The 13,860-nt window shown below is 37.6% G+C and overlaps 1 protein-coding gene across 1 annotated transcript in view; it reads left to right on the forward strand.

The window, feature by feature from the left end:
* The window catches only part of DNAH3 (dynein axonemal heavy chain 3), a gene marked incomplete at its 5' end in the record, with an annotated part of 62,789 nt that overhangs the window by 25,114 nt on the left and 23,815 nt on the right, over positions 1 to 13,860 (forward strand). Inside the window, 15 exons of the mRNA XM_082006846.1 lie at positions 523 to 724; positions 1,617 to 1,709; positions 2,010 to 2,120; positions 3,893 to 4,007; positions 4,411 to 4,609; positions 5,959 to 6,067; positions 6,337 to 6,450; positions 7,531 to 7,707; positions 8,431 to 8,522; positions 8,946 to 9,165; positions 9,974 to 10,108; positions 11,338 to 11,449; positions 12,002 to 12,243; positions 12,823 to 12,923; positions 13,002 to 13,107. Coding sequence (XP_081862972.1) covers positions 523 to 724; positions 1,617 to 1,709; positions 2,010 to 2,120; positions 3,893 to 4,007; positions 4,411 to 4,609; positions 5,959 to 6,067; positions 6,337 to 6,450; positions 7,531 to 7,707; positions 8,431 to 8,522; positions 8,946 to 9,165; positions 9,974 to 10,108; positions 11,338 to 11,449; positions 12,002 to 12,243; positions 12,823 to 12,923; positions 13,002 to 13,107 — 2,128 coding nt within the window. The remainder of the gene's footprint in view (positions 1 to 522; positions 725 to 1,616; positions 1,710 to 2,009; positions 2,121 to 3,892; positions 4,008 to 4,410; positions 4,610 to 5,958; positions 6,068 to 6,336; positions 6,451 to 7,530; positions 7,708 to 8,430; positions 8,523 to 8,945; positions 9,166 to 9,973; positions 10,109 to 11,337; positions 11,450 to 12,001; positions 12,244 to 12,822; positions 12,924 to 13,001; positions 13,108 to 13,860) is intronic.

The raw sequence follows: 13,860 nt of genomic DNA on the forward strand, positions 1-13,860 counted from the left end.
TGCAATGCCAGGGACAGGCAGAGTTTGGGAGGCAAATTCTGTCTAGTACAGCGTAAACTTCTGATTAGAAAGATATTATCACTTACAGGGCATTTTTGAAGGAGCTTGCTACCTTCCCATGGCTGATTTACAATGATGTCTGCCCTACCCTCTTTCAGTTGCGCAGAGGTGTGTGATACATAGGAGTAATATATGATTATGAGGAATGAGATTCTATGTTTTTACAATGTATTTATTGGCTGCATAGATATATCTGGTCTGTGATGCGTGGGTTCGAGAATGCTTCTTTCTTTCTCTGCATAAAAGGATGCTAATATTGAAATTCTGAAACAGCAGGTGTGATGAGTTTCTTAATGTTAAAAATTGCTTGAGAAAAGGAATTTGAGTTAATAATTTCCTCTCTGTTATACTAGTGTCCTAAGCAACAGTAAAACCAATTCCTTCTATCTTGCATTAATAGATTATTAATGACAATTTTTGTGATTGGAAAGTGCATGTTCATTAATTGTATTTTTCTAACAGATTCTTTTTCCTGTCTAATGATGAGCTGCTTGAAATACTGTCTGAAACAAAGGATCCCCTTCGAGTACAACCACATTTAAAGAAGTGTTTTGAAGGAATTGCTAAACTGGAGTTCACAGAAGATCAGGAGATCTTGGGCATGATCAGTTCCGAGAAAGAAATTGTTCCTTTCATAGATAAAATCTATCCAGCGAATGCAAAAGTAAATTTTCTTTCCCTATATGATATTAAATTAATACATTGCCTGAAGATTATGTTTTTGGGGGAATAAGGTTTAAAACACCTAAGATCAGATCATGAAAGGTGTTGAGGAAGTGAAAGTGCAGACTGGTATTCTAGAACAAAACGGATTTCCTACAAAAAGGAGTAATATTGTCCCAAATTTTGGGGTGAATTCCTCTAGGCACTTTTCTGCGGCTTTGCACACCTACTACTTTTAAGATGTAGATAGTTTGATAGATAAGATATATATCAACCAATCTCTCTATATACATATGTATGTAACATTGCACAGCATGGCTGAAACAGAGAGGAATGAGGGAAATGATGAATGGCTGGCAATGGAGAATCAGAGCATTAGTTCAAAATGGATCTGCGTAGAAATAGTAGCATTACAGGTTTTGAAAAGTATCGCAGTTCTGGCTTTTTCTGCTATTTTCAACATGAAGGTATGGAGCCGAATTGCTGTATAGTAACCAAAAAGAGATGAAAGGTGGGGTGTATTGTGAGTTACATACCCTTTTTCCCTTAAGCATCCAGGAACAAAACATGCCCTGGGTTAAAATGACCAAGCTTAATTGACCATGCAAGCTGTGATCTGCGTTTTTTATTTATCTGACATGAAACATATCCAGCTGTTTCTTCAGCTAGATTGTCTTTAGAATTAGCTTGATTTACCTGCCTTCAGACAGTGCTAAACTGCAGTATTGCATGTCAGAATTTGGGAAATTTCAATCTTTCTTCCCCCTATATACCACACCCAGATCAAAAGAAAGCATATTTAAGCCTAACACATTTTAAAGAATTTGTCCTTTAAGAGGAATATATAATCAGGAAATGTGTATTGACTCTTTAACTGTTTTTCTTTTTTGAAGGGCATGGTAGAAAAATGGCTTTTGCAAGTAGAGGAAATGATGCTGGCCAGTGTAAGACAAGTTCTTCAAGATGGCATCAGAGCATATATCAAGGTAATTGTTCCTGAATTATAGTATAAAATAGATTTCACAAGCAATTGTACATGAACAGGTTGCTCAGATTCTTAACCAGGGAAATGTGTTTGAAGCAAAGTGGAATCCAGCTCTTCTTGTTCAGTAGTGAAATTTTAACTCTGAATTTCTTGAAGAAAAAGTATCAAAGCATTCCATGCTGATTCTCATTTATTTGCAGCATGAGACGAAAGAGATTTGGGGAAAAGTAATTTTTATCAGTGCCATAATCTAATGTGTTTGTATGACTTTCTGTGTCTGGAATGGATCTTTTTGTTTAAGGTTCCTCGAAAAACATGGGTACTTCAGTGGCCTGGACAGGTGGTTATTTGTGTTTCATCCATTTACTGGACAGAAGAAGTGTGTGAGGCTATAAGGAAAGGAACTTTACAAGTAAGATTTTCTTCTACCTTTCTATTAATTAATCAGAGTTTAGTGCTTAGTAATAAAAAGCTCCTTCTAGCAAAGAAGATCCTCAGTCAACAACATACCATGGTTTACTCACGCAACGTGATTTATTTTCTGTCCATTTCCTTTTTTCTTGTGTCTTAGCAGGGGCTTGTTCTCATTTGCTTTCTGTATCAGGAGAATATTATTACTTGTTTTTTACAAGTGATACTGGTGTAAATAAAAATACCAAACAAAAAGTGATAGAATGTTGTTAAACACTGTTTTATTTCTAACTCCTGTCTTTACGTGTGAAGCCCCAGGGAAAGTGCAGTCAGAAATCTCTCGTTACAGAATGGTGCAGTTACTTGTCTGGTCATTGCTAGATTCTCCTCATGATAAAGGTGCAGCAGCCAATTTTTTTGTTTCATACAAGATGCTTTCTTTACGTGTTTGTAGCTTCCTTTTGTTTTGTAGGTGGATGAGGATTTATTTGGGGATTAATTCTGTCAACAGAGTGTTTGAGCTGCTTTTTAAATATGGAAATTGTAAAGTTATAATGAACTTCACACCAAGTACTAAATTTTAGTGTTAGCTCTTTGTTTCTGTATTATTACGGAATATCTTAGGTTTAACTTGCCTGTGTTCTTTAATACCAGTTGAAGATCTTATTCTACATATCCAGTCAGAACAATCAGAACTGAAAATACTTACTGCTTTCAAAGAAAATATCCTGAACGATCCATAGGTTAGGAAAAATAAGATGGAATAACAGAACAGTGAATCACAGAATATAAGGGACCTCTGCACATCATGTAGTCCAATCCCTGCTTAAAGCAGGGCCAACTGAACCAGATTGCTAATGGACTTGCTCCAGTATGCCCTTGCCTGTCTTCTGTGAGGGAGCCGAAAACCGACACAGCACTCCAGATGTGGTGGTAGCAGTGCTGACTAGAGGGGAAGGATCACATCCCTTGACCTGCTAGTAATGTTCTTCCTGATGCAGCCAAGGATGCTGTTGCTCTTCTTTGCCTCAAGGGTACTTTGATGGCTTATGTTCAGCTTTATGTCCGCCAGCACGCAGGTCCTGTTTTGCAGAGGTGCTTTCCAGCTGGTTGGCCACCAGCATGTACTGTCATACGGGGTTTTTCCTTCCCAGATACAGGATGTTCCCCTTTGTTGAACTTCACGAGGTTCCTGTCTGCCTGTGTCTTCAGTCTGTTGAGGTTCCTCTCAATGGCAGATACCCAGCTGGTTTATCAAATGCTCCTCCCAGTTTTGTGTCATCTGCAGACTTGCTGAGGGTGCACTCTGTCCCATTGTCTAGGTCAATAATGAAAACTTCATTAATCTTTCATTTCATTAAACTTTCTATTCAGTAATGATAAAACAGTTTAAAATGTTTGTAGTAAAGTTAGGAGAATCTTAGATTTCTATTAATTTTATTTACAAATTACTACTAATTTACAGAAGAAATCTAATCCAAATTTACCCAACAGAGAGAATCTGCTTACCTCCTATCATAGAATTTTGGCATTTCTGTTAGGAAGAAAGATAAAACTTCTGCTTACACTATTTTCAGGCCATAAAACTTTTTGAAGTGGTCATAGTAAAATGAAATGCCAGTATATCAAAAGAATTTTAAATGTTTCTATAGTGCCAGGACTTCCATGACTATGTTTTGTTGGAAGGACTGTCTCCAATGACGGCACCCATGGGAGCTTAGGAACTGCTATCTACAGCATTACATTAATGCCTGTGTTCTGTTTCTGTGACAGGATTTCTTGGAGAAGAGCAATCTACAAATTGGGGACATTGTTGAGTTAGTGAGAGGAAAGCTGTCCAGTGGAGCCCGGCTGACACTTGGAGCTCTTACTGTCATTGACGTGCATGGTAATGTGCAGTTCCTGGTACTCATGTTACATCTGGGGCAGTGCTGCTATCGTTAGTTGGGTGAATTATTTGCAAGAGGCAGCTAAAATGCTTTCTTTAACTTCAAACAACCTTTACAGAGTTATTGTGCAATGTCTTTGGGCAGATGGAGATTGCTCAGTCCTGCACAACTATCTCCCGTCTACTTAGAACAGGCACTGGAATCTAGATCAAATTAAGCTGATTCCCTATGCAAAACAGATGCAGATTCCTTTCTAACATGAAAGCCAGCCTACTACTCTAAATGTTGATTTACTCTTACTTAGCTATAAGTAAATGTTAGTTTACTTATATGTTGTTTTAAGTAAACTAGCATAGTAGAAGTGTTTAGATTTTTTCAAATAACCTGACTCTTGCTCTGCAGCTCGTGATGTGGTTGCTAAATTGGTTGAAGACAGAATCACAGATCTGAATGACTTCCAGTGGATTTCTCAGCTGAGATACTACTGGGAAGAGAAGGATGTTATAGTGCGAATGATTACAACAGAAGCCAAATATGGTTATGAGTATCTGGGCAATTCTCTACGTCTGGTTATAACCCCACTAACAGATCGATGTTATAGGTAAGGCCATGTTGTCTGTGAATAATGTTTTAATTTTTTTGATAGATCTGTATATACTTTCATTTGTTACAGTTAATAATTAGCAGGAACCTCAGCAGCTAAGATTTTCCTGTATGATTTGGAAGCAAATCTTACATATGTTCTTTGCACAAATATGGTAAAATATTTACAGTGTATAGGTTTCTACACCAGTAGAGTAATAGTCTCTGTTGTATCCAAGAATGTGCTTCTGAAAAGAGCTGGCAGCTCATTGTACTGGAACTGTAAAGAACTCTAGAGTAGCACTGGTCAATTAATTTCTTTGAAATAAGACATATAGGTAGGGTATGCCTGCCTGTAAAATAAATGAGGTAATTACAGAGCCCTTCACAGATGTTTGAATGCAGTTAGCTTCCTGCTTCTCCACTTGCTTGCAAAAGGTTGAAATGGAAATACTTCATCCCCCAAGGCTAAAGTATTCAGGGGCATTTGGTATTTCACTTCTGGTAAGTGCTTGGAGACACAGGTCATCTCAGCAGGTAATTTTAGGTCAAAAGTTTAAAGAACTTTCTTTAAGAATCTCCAGGCAAATATATGGTGAGGATATAAAAATTTTACTCAGCCCTGAGCTGTGAACTCACCATCGCGTAGAAGGCACTTGTAGTAAAGTGCCTATGTTTGGCAAATGCTTAATCTTTTGATGTTCACAGTGGTGTTAAAAGAGCCACGTGGCTGGTGCGTTAGCTGTAAACTGGGGTTGCCGTCATTGAGATTAGCTCAATCTAAACTAAGACTATGCAGTCAGCTGTGCCAGATGTAGTTTCAGTGCAAGCAGTGAGCAAGCAGACTCTATTCAGCACAAGTTAACTGCTTTTGGTGGCAAAGCCTTTGAATGAGGCTTTTGTAAAATAATCAGATCATCCTAGTGTTAACAGAGGTTTAATTTTTAGTATGAAAATCACTTGGAGAGCAATGCGATTCCCAGGTTTATGAAACACCCTTTATGCTTTCTCAGCCATTTCTGAAGACTGACTTCATTTATAAAGCCAGCTTCAAGTTCCTGTCATGAGGAGTGCCACTTGATGAAAATGTGTGTTTTTGCAAACTCTGCCATTTTGCTTATGGCACTGTGCATTTGCTTGTGTAATTGGGGATATACAGGGTTGGATGCATGTAATAAAAAGCCTTAACATTCCTTGTAGGCCAAGTGGGTGAATGTGAGCTTCCACAATTGGGAATCAGTTATGAGACAATACTGGTTCTTTTAGGGCAAGCTGCAAAGTCAGCAGGGAACAAATAAATCCATCCCTTCAGAAACAATCTGCCATTAAAGATTACTATTTCTAATGCCTCTGTTCTTGTTTATGTAGGACATTAATGGGTGCCTTGAAATTAAATCTTGGTGGTGCTCCAGAAGGACCCGCTGGGACTGGCAAAACAGAAACAACAAAAGATCTAGCAAAAGCACTAGCTAAGCAGGTACCAAAAAAACTTTTTTATTTCTATTGTTTGTTTTGGTAGATATTCCTTGAAACGCCATTCTTAAGCAAATACTGCTTGTTCTGTACCTCTTCTTTATTCATGGAAATAATTGATAAGAAGCACTCATTTAGGACTGCATTTATATGGCATCCTAGAATTGTAATACAATACAGCAATAATAATCCCCTCCCATTTTAGATGCTAAGAATTTTATAGTGGACTTTGTGTTAATATTGAGAGATGTTCTCTGTGTGTTTTTGTTGTAGTGTGTGGTTTTTAATTGCTCTGATGGTCTCGATTACAAGGCAATGGGCAAGTTCTTTAAGGGGCTGGCACAATCTGGTGCATGGTCCTGCTTTGATGAGTTCAACAGGATTGAGGTAATGTTTTAACTCAGCCAAATAAAATGATAAAGCTTTAATTTAAGACACAAGAGCTTTTAGATTTAGATATGACAGCATTATTGCAGATTTCCTACTTTTATTTGTGGTATAGGCTGCCTGCTGCAGGAGCACATGCCCATGTGTGCTGTGTTGCAGAATTCTTGTGTTCTGGGCTATTTTAGCTGGAAAAATTATGCCTGTGCAATTTCCTCTTTTGTATGTGACATTCATTCGTAGGGAGAGAACTGTCCTTCTCTTCTCCTTGAGAAATCAAGCTACAGCTGTGCGGCTGTGTTTATCTTTGTTCAGCATAAGGTAGACAAATCCCCATGGAGGATTCCTGTAATGACTAGCTGAGTGACCTGGTTAACTAGCTGTGTAACCAGACACATCTAATCCCCAACTTGGTCTTGCTCTGATTTTATTGTTTTGTTTTTTAATTTGGTCACTGACTTTGGGTAAGTTTTATTGTAATTTTGGTGGAGTTAGATTTAAGTAAATACTAGTAAATGTGGAAATTCCATGAAGATCTGTTTTGTATGTTTTAGTATCCTTAACACATTAATTTCTCCATTTGTAACTTATTTTTTAATGAATTCAAGTGTTAGCATTCTCATTTACCAGTATTTTGTTACCTTGATACTTCAAAGCACTGAGGATTGGCCCTAGGCTGCCTTACTCATTCTTTACCTTCACCCTCAATTTGGGGTATTGAGTGAATCAGTCTTTCTGAAGAGCCTAAAATCTTTATCTGAGGTGAAAGGAGAGTGCTTTTGGAGGCCTCCAGAGGGAGTTCCTGTCCACTTAACTTAGATGTCTACATTCAGGCAGATGATCCTTCTTTTTGGAGACTTTTAGAAGCCTCTGTTGAACTGTCTACATTGGTTGAGTATGGAATGGTGGCACTAACTTTCAGAAGATAGCTTCAATAGACATCTAACATTTAGGCTCAGTTAACAGACATGGGGTGACTTTCACCTGGAGGAATGCAAATAAAGCCATCAAAATATACAAACAAAAAAATTTTATGTTCTCTCAAAGTGTTTTATGTTTTCCAAACTGTTTTGTCTTTATTAGGTTGAAGTATTATCTGTAGTTGCCCAACAAATACTTAGCATCCAGCAAGCTATTATTCGCAAACTCAAAACATTCATCTTTGAAGGGACAGAGATCTCTCTTAATCCTACGTGTGCTGTGTTTATCACGATGAACCCTGGGTATGCTGGACGGGCAGAGTTGCCTGATAATCTGAAGGTAAATCTGGAATCCTGATTTCTTGTAGAAATTAAACAGAATTTATAACTTCTGATCTATTGTAATAAGAAAAGGAAGGCAGCAATCAAATAATACACTGATAACCCATTCAAGTATATTCTGCTGTGCTTTTTGATAAGCTTTAATAAGCGTTTAGGATTGTACAAAATGCACAGATGAAGGATCTCAGTCTAATCATACTGACACCAGTTCACAGCTTTAATGGTGCTCTAAGTGGAAATTTTCCTGGTTTGCAATGTCTTGGTGATCCAAATCCCAATTTAAATTTATTATAACTTTGCAAGTTGCTGAGACACTGCAGAGAGACTGATATGGTCCTAGTTCTTTTCCTAGCTTTGCCACAATTTTTTGCATGACTTTTTACATGACATTAACCATACCATGTGCTAGTTTGTGTGTTATGAAAGTGAGATGAATAACACCTCCCTTTTCCTCTATTAATAGTTTTTTAGGATAGTGACTCTTTCTAAATATTCGTTCCTACAGTGTTTAGGCCAGACCTCTTGAACCTCTTGATAAGATCAGAATGGAATAGAATTCTAATGCAATCTCATAGATTTCAGATGATTCCTAAAGCCATGAAAATGGGATACAGAGTATAGAAGTTAATTAATTTCTGGAGAGATACTATTCTTACAAAACAGGCACAAGTTATTACCACATTCCGTAGTCTAAGCTTATAGCTTACTTTTTTTCTTACAGGCACTGTTCCGAACAGTTGCCATGATGGTTCCAGATTATGCTTTGATTGGAGAAATTTCACTTTATGCAATGGGATTTCTGGACTCTCGGAGGTAAGACATGCTTAATTTTCCACGTCAATTGAGTCTAATATACCTCATTCCTCTATAAGGTGTATTACATGTGTTTGAGGCATATAATTCTGGAAGGCTGCCTATGCTCTATTTCTCCAGAAAGTACTTTTTAATCTCTTGCTTTATCATCAATTCTCATTTACCTCCTCGTGTTGATGGATATGCACCTCTACACAGGATCATTTGGAAAATGTATCATAATATCAAACAGAATTCCTAAATGACACACACGTGCTCTGGCATGGTATAATCCACAGCTCTGTTTCTGAGGTGTCTTGGGCCATCTTGTCAGCTGATGTGTTTGATAATCACTGCAGTTACTTTGTGTATGTAGGTATTTAAATTATTTTCCTTGCATGGTGAGATATTTTCATTCTACATGTGATATTTTAATATCCACAGTCTTGCCCAGAAAATCGTTGCCACTTACCGTTTGTGCTCTGAGCAGCTGTCCTCTCAGCATCACTATGATTATGGAATGCGTGCTGTTAAGTCTGTCCTGGCAGCAGCAGGAAACTTAAAACTGAAGTATCCAACTGAAAATGAAAGCGTATTGTTACTTCGGGCTTTGCTGGATGTTAACTTGGCCAAATTCTTGGCACAGGATGTGCCATTGTTTCAGGTAAGCTATCAGGCCAGTGAGTTTTGTGATAATGAGGTCCATTGTGAGAACCTACAGAAACAGGTCATTATCTTAATTTAGAACAGTTTGATCTAGGTGCTGCCATAATAGTGTAGAGTTATTTCAGTCCACTGGTCTGGATGTACTCTTTGATTCTGTTTGTACTATTTTGAAAAACAAACTTCCAGTAATGTCTTTTAAGTTATTCCATAAAGTGTTTTATAAAAGATATCTTGCTAAAAGTAACTTTGTGCTGTTTCATTCATGGAAACCGTTCTTTGAAGTTTGCTTTCTGGCTTTGTGCTGTGAAAGAGATGTGGACAACTAAATTACTGTCAATTAGAAATTTGAAGTCAGAATGAAAATGATTACATTTCTGTTTGCATGCTGCTTTTTAATAGAAAATAAAGACTATGTTAAGCTATAAAGGAATCAATAGACACACAGAGTCATTGCTCTGAAATTTCAGAACACATACCCTTCTATTTAATCACTGAAATTCTTTCAGCCTCTTTCAACATCCTTTCCTGTAATACTCTTTGGGGCAAATTTGCAGAAGGTTAAGGTTCCTTTTACAATACCACTGTGTGTATGAAAATTCCGGACACTTGTTTCTGTCTCATGCATACAGAATACTTTCATGGCTACGGTTTGCCTAGAAGTTAGTTTTGGCCAGCTGAGGACACTTCCTCTTAAGCTCCTGTTACCTGTATAAATATTGTTTTAACTGTAGATTTTTATGCTTTGGGAATTTTCCCTTTTTGTAATCTGTGTTTGAATAGTGTTCTATTCTGTGTTTCCTTAACAGGGCATCATATCTGACCTATTTCCTGGAGTGGTTCTTCCTACACCAGACTATGACCTGTTCGTCAAGGCACTAACTGAAAATATTAAAAAAATGAATCTTCAACCAGTAACATGGTTCATTGGAAAAATTATTCAGGTTTATTTTCACATACTTCTGGGGGAGAAAAGTGTGAGAGCAGAAACAATCTTCATTCACTGTCTGTGTCATGAAAGAATAGCTAATAGTTTCCATGACCAATTAGCAGAATATTACAGTGTATTTTCATGGAGTAAAAATCATGGAGTAAAAGCACGCTTCGCTCATAGTGATTTTTTTTTTTTTTTTTTTTTTTTTTTTAATTCAGCCAACCTGTGAAGATGCTAACATGTGCAGCCACATTGTAGGTTTTATGGTTCAGGACAGAAAATTAAACTGAATCTGTTGCTAGCTGTAGCTTAGTGAACAGAACGGTGGACTGGGAGTCAGGCCTTGTTCCCATTTTTGCTCACAGTCTTCTTGAAAAGTCTTGAAATAGGTGACTTTCTCGCTCTTGCTTATGCTTCACCTCCAGCTCTGTGTTCCCATTGTCTCCCATTTACCAGTATTGGTGACCTTTTAAAGAATGCTAAACTTTTTTTTTTCTTGTGAGTAGTGCAGCCTAGTGGCAGAGTAATGGTGAGGGGCAGGATCATGAAGGCCCCTCCAAACAGCAGTTCAGACTTCATGGCTTATTCTCAGACTTGGCTTATGCTGCTTTGCAAACCATGCATTATCTTTCATTTAAATAGGGGTTTAAGCTAAACCAGAAAAGATCAGCCTTAACCTGAGATTAAAAAAAAAAAATCTTCTTAGGGCTTCTTCTTACAGGTGTATTTGAAGGTGTTCTGTTTAAAGGCTTTGACTTGAGTTCTGGCAAGATCTTGTGGGATGACTGAAGAAGTTACCACTCCTGCAGCCCAAAGTCAGCTTCTGTGGGACAAGTCATGTGACAGATCCTCAGAACTGTAATTTCGATCTGTTTGTGTTGACGTCATTGGTAACCATTGATTTCAGTTTAGGCTTTTACACTGGGCCGTGATCTGCAGTGTCTGGTTAGTGCACTCACACCCTATACAATGATGCTGTCATGAGGGATGACATTTAGCAAGGAGAAAGGGAGGATGTCTGGGGGCAATGACTTAAATGATACCAGTGAGAATTGCCATAATAATATGACTGCCTTCTGATTCGGGTTAACACTTTGGTCAGCCTTAATATAGACTGCAGATATTTGGCTGATATTTTGTCCTGTCACATTTGAGTGTAGGAGAGATACCTCTAGTTTCATACACATGATGCTTGTTTTTGTGCTATGTTGAAGAATCGGTATCTTGTCACTGATGCAGATATATGAAATGATGCTGGTGCGCCATGGTTTCATGATTGTTGGAGACCCTTTGAGTGGGAAGACCTGTGCATACAAAGTGCTAGCTGGAGCCCTTGGCGATTTGTGCGCAGGTAACGTTGTTCAGCCACAAACTTCTCATTAAAGGAAGTTAATTCTATGACTAATGTTTTTCCTTTGCAGAGATATGCCCAGGTTGTTAATTGTCCTATATTCTGCTTTCTTGACTGGGAAGTGTCTATTCATTGAGCTATTTTTGTCTGATGTATTTGTCTGGAAGCATTTTTGTCTGCATTTACTGGAATAGTAAAAAATATTAATATGTTTATGCTTTTATGAATTTTGTTAAGCATGGTATTTGTGCATAATACTCTTGAAAAAACTAGCTCTGATAGGGACATTGTAAGTAACTCCCATAAACATATAGAAAGTATTCTGCTCTGCTTTTTCTTGTTCTCATGTGCTTTTGCACATAGGACTTTGTACTTTCCTGGTATAAGTAAGGGAATTTCTTATTTAATACCACCTAGCTGCCAAATGTCTGGGGTTTTTTGCCTTGGGCAGCTAAAGTAGGATCCTCAGGAATCTTCTTGTTCTGTACTTAAGTTGTTGAATGAAACTAACCTATGAAATTCTCAAGGTTATCTATTTGTCTTTTTACACAGCAAAATCCATGGATGAATTTGCTGTTGAATACAAAGTTATTAATCCCAAAGCAATTACTATGGGACAGTTGTATGGCAGTTTTGATCCTTCAAGCCATGAGTGGACAGATGGAGTTCTTGCAAATGCCTTCAGGGAGCAAGCATCTTCTACTACAGATGATCGGAAGTGGATTATTTTTGATGGCCCAGTGGATGCAGTTTGGATAGAGAACATGAATACTGTCCTGGATGATAATAAAAAGGTAGCCTAATTTTTTCCAGTAACCTCATTCTTGAATATATATACTTTGTTTTAGTAGTAGCAATGTTGTTACCATGTTAGTCAAGGGAGGTCTGAGACCCAGGAAAGGCTAATGTGCTTAAAAGCATTGCTTTTTTCCCCAATTATGTGAGTGGGTTTAGTAGATAATATTAAGCTGTTACTTCTCCCTAGAAGCCTTGTCTTGCTCCTACTTTAGTGAAATGAGATTGCTCACTGAGGCTTTCTTATTGACCCTTTTAGGAAGCCAAAATATATAAACTCGGTTCTGTAACTGAAAACTGAACTAGCTTAAATTACTTAGTGAATAAATTAACTAAAAAAAAGCTGCAGATCGTAACTGCTTTTCCTTGCAGAGTTATTTAAAGATAGAGCATTGTTCTCTGTGGTTTTGCAAGCCATTACAGTAACATGTGGAAAAGTTGAGACAAGGTCACAAAATATCATGTGTTGTGAGAATATGAATGAGGGAATGTTCAGTGATTTTATGACAGGCATTTCTTTGACTGGACGATCAGCACTGACATGACTTGATCATGTTTATGTGATGCTCTTCTTCTAGCTATGCTTAATGAGTGGTGAAATAATTCAGATGAATTCAAAAATGAGTTTAATCTTTGAGCCAGCAGACTTAGAGGAGGCATCTCCAGCAACTGTCAGCAGGTAATGAGAAAGCATTCAAACTTGAACTGCCCCACCTTGCACATCTATTCCTGTACCGTAGCTTTTTGTTCTTCCCAGGTGTGGTATGATCTATATGGACCCGCAACAGTTAGGTTGGAAGCCACTGAAGGATTCCTACATGAAAACACTGCCTCCAAACCTGCAGGAAGAACACCTAGAGCTGGTGCGAGACTTAATGTTTTACATAGGTCTAATTTATAAGATTAACTTTAAGGTGATATTCACAGTTTGCCCACTTGAAGGCAGGCATGCAGAATCAAAACTTTTTGAAGTGCTTTAATGGTTTAGAGGGTCCCAGATCTCCTAGAGATTGTAAATTATTTTGTAGCAACGAATGTCAAATGTCATTGCAAGAAAAGAGCCTGAGAACTGGAAATCCCATGAGTATTAGAAATGCAGTGTGGGAAAAACTGAAAGACTCAAAATGTCTTGAACTTGTCCTTCTTCTGTCTAAGACATCTGCAGTTTAGCTTGAGAAATGCTTACAGTAATATTATTATCATTAACAGCTTGATCTTCAAAGCCTTAGTCACCTCATGAATCCTTTCTAAATAGTCTTTTGTGTACTGGATTGCTTTCATGAATGAGAGCTCTTTGTGTTGTGTATTGTCATAGATCTTCAGTGTGCATGCAAATAAAAGTAGGTGTTGGTGGAAATCAGCTTTTAGTTTTATCAAAATTCCCTTTTATTGAGCATTAAAATCTAGTGAAAGAATCAGAATAAGATCTGTCCATAATAGGATTGGAGCTGGAGAAAACTTTTATTTCCTTGATCTGACAAAATCCCCTTTGAGTTTTTGCAGGAATTTGGGACCAAATTCAAGAGAAGTACCACGACTAGAAGAGCTCTTTATTGTCAGTTTTCTTAGTTCATCAAAGCAAAATAATTATTTCTTAACCAGCAGATAACTCGACC

Source organism: Phaethon aethereus (genome assembly GCF_964289735.1).
Source record: "Phaethon aethereus genome assembly, chromosome: 15".
Taxonomy (NCBI): Eukaryota; Metazoa; Chordata; class Aves; order Phaethontiformes; family Phaethontidae; genus Phaethon; species Phaethon aethereus.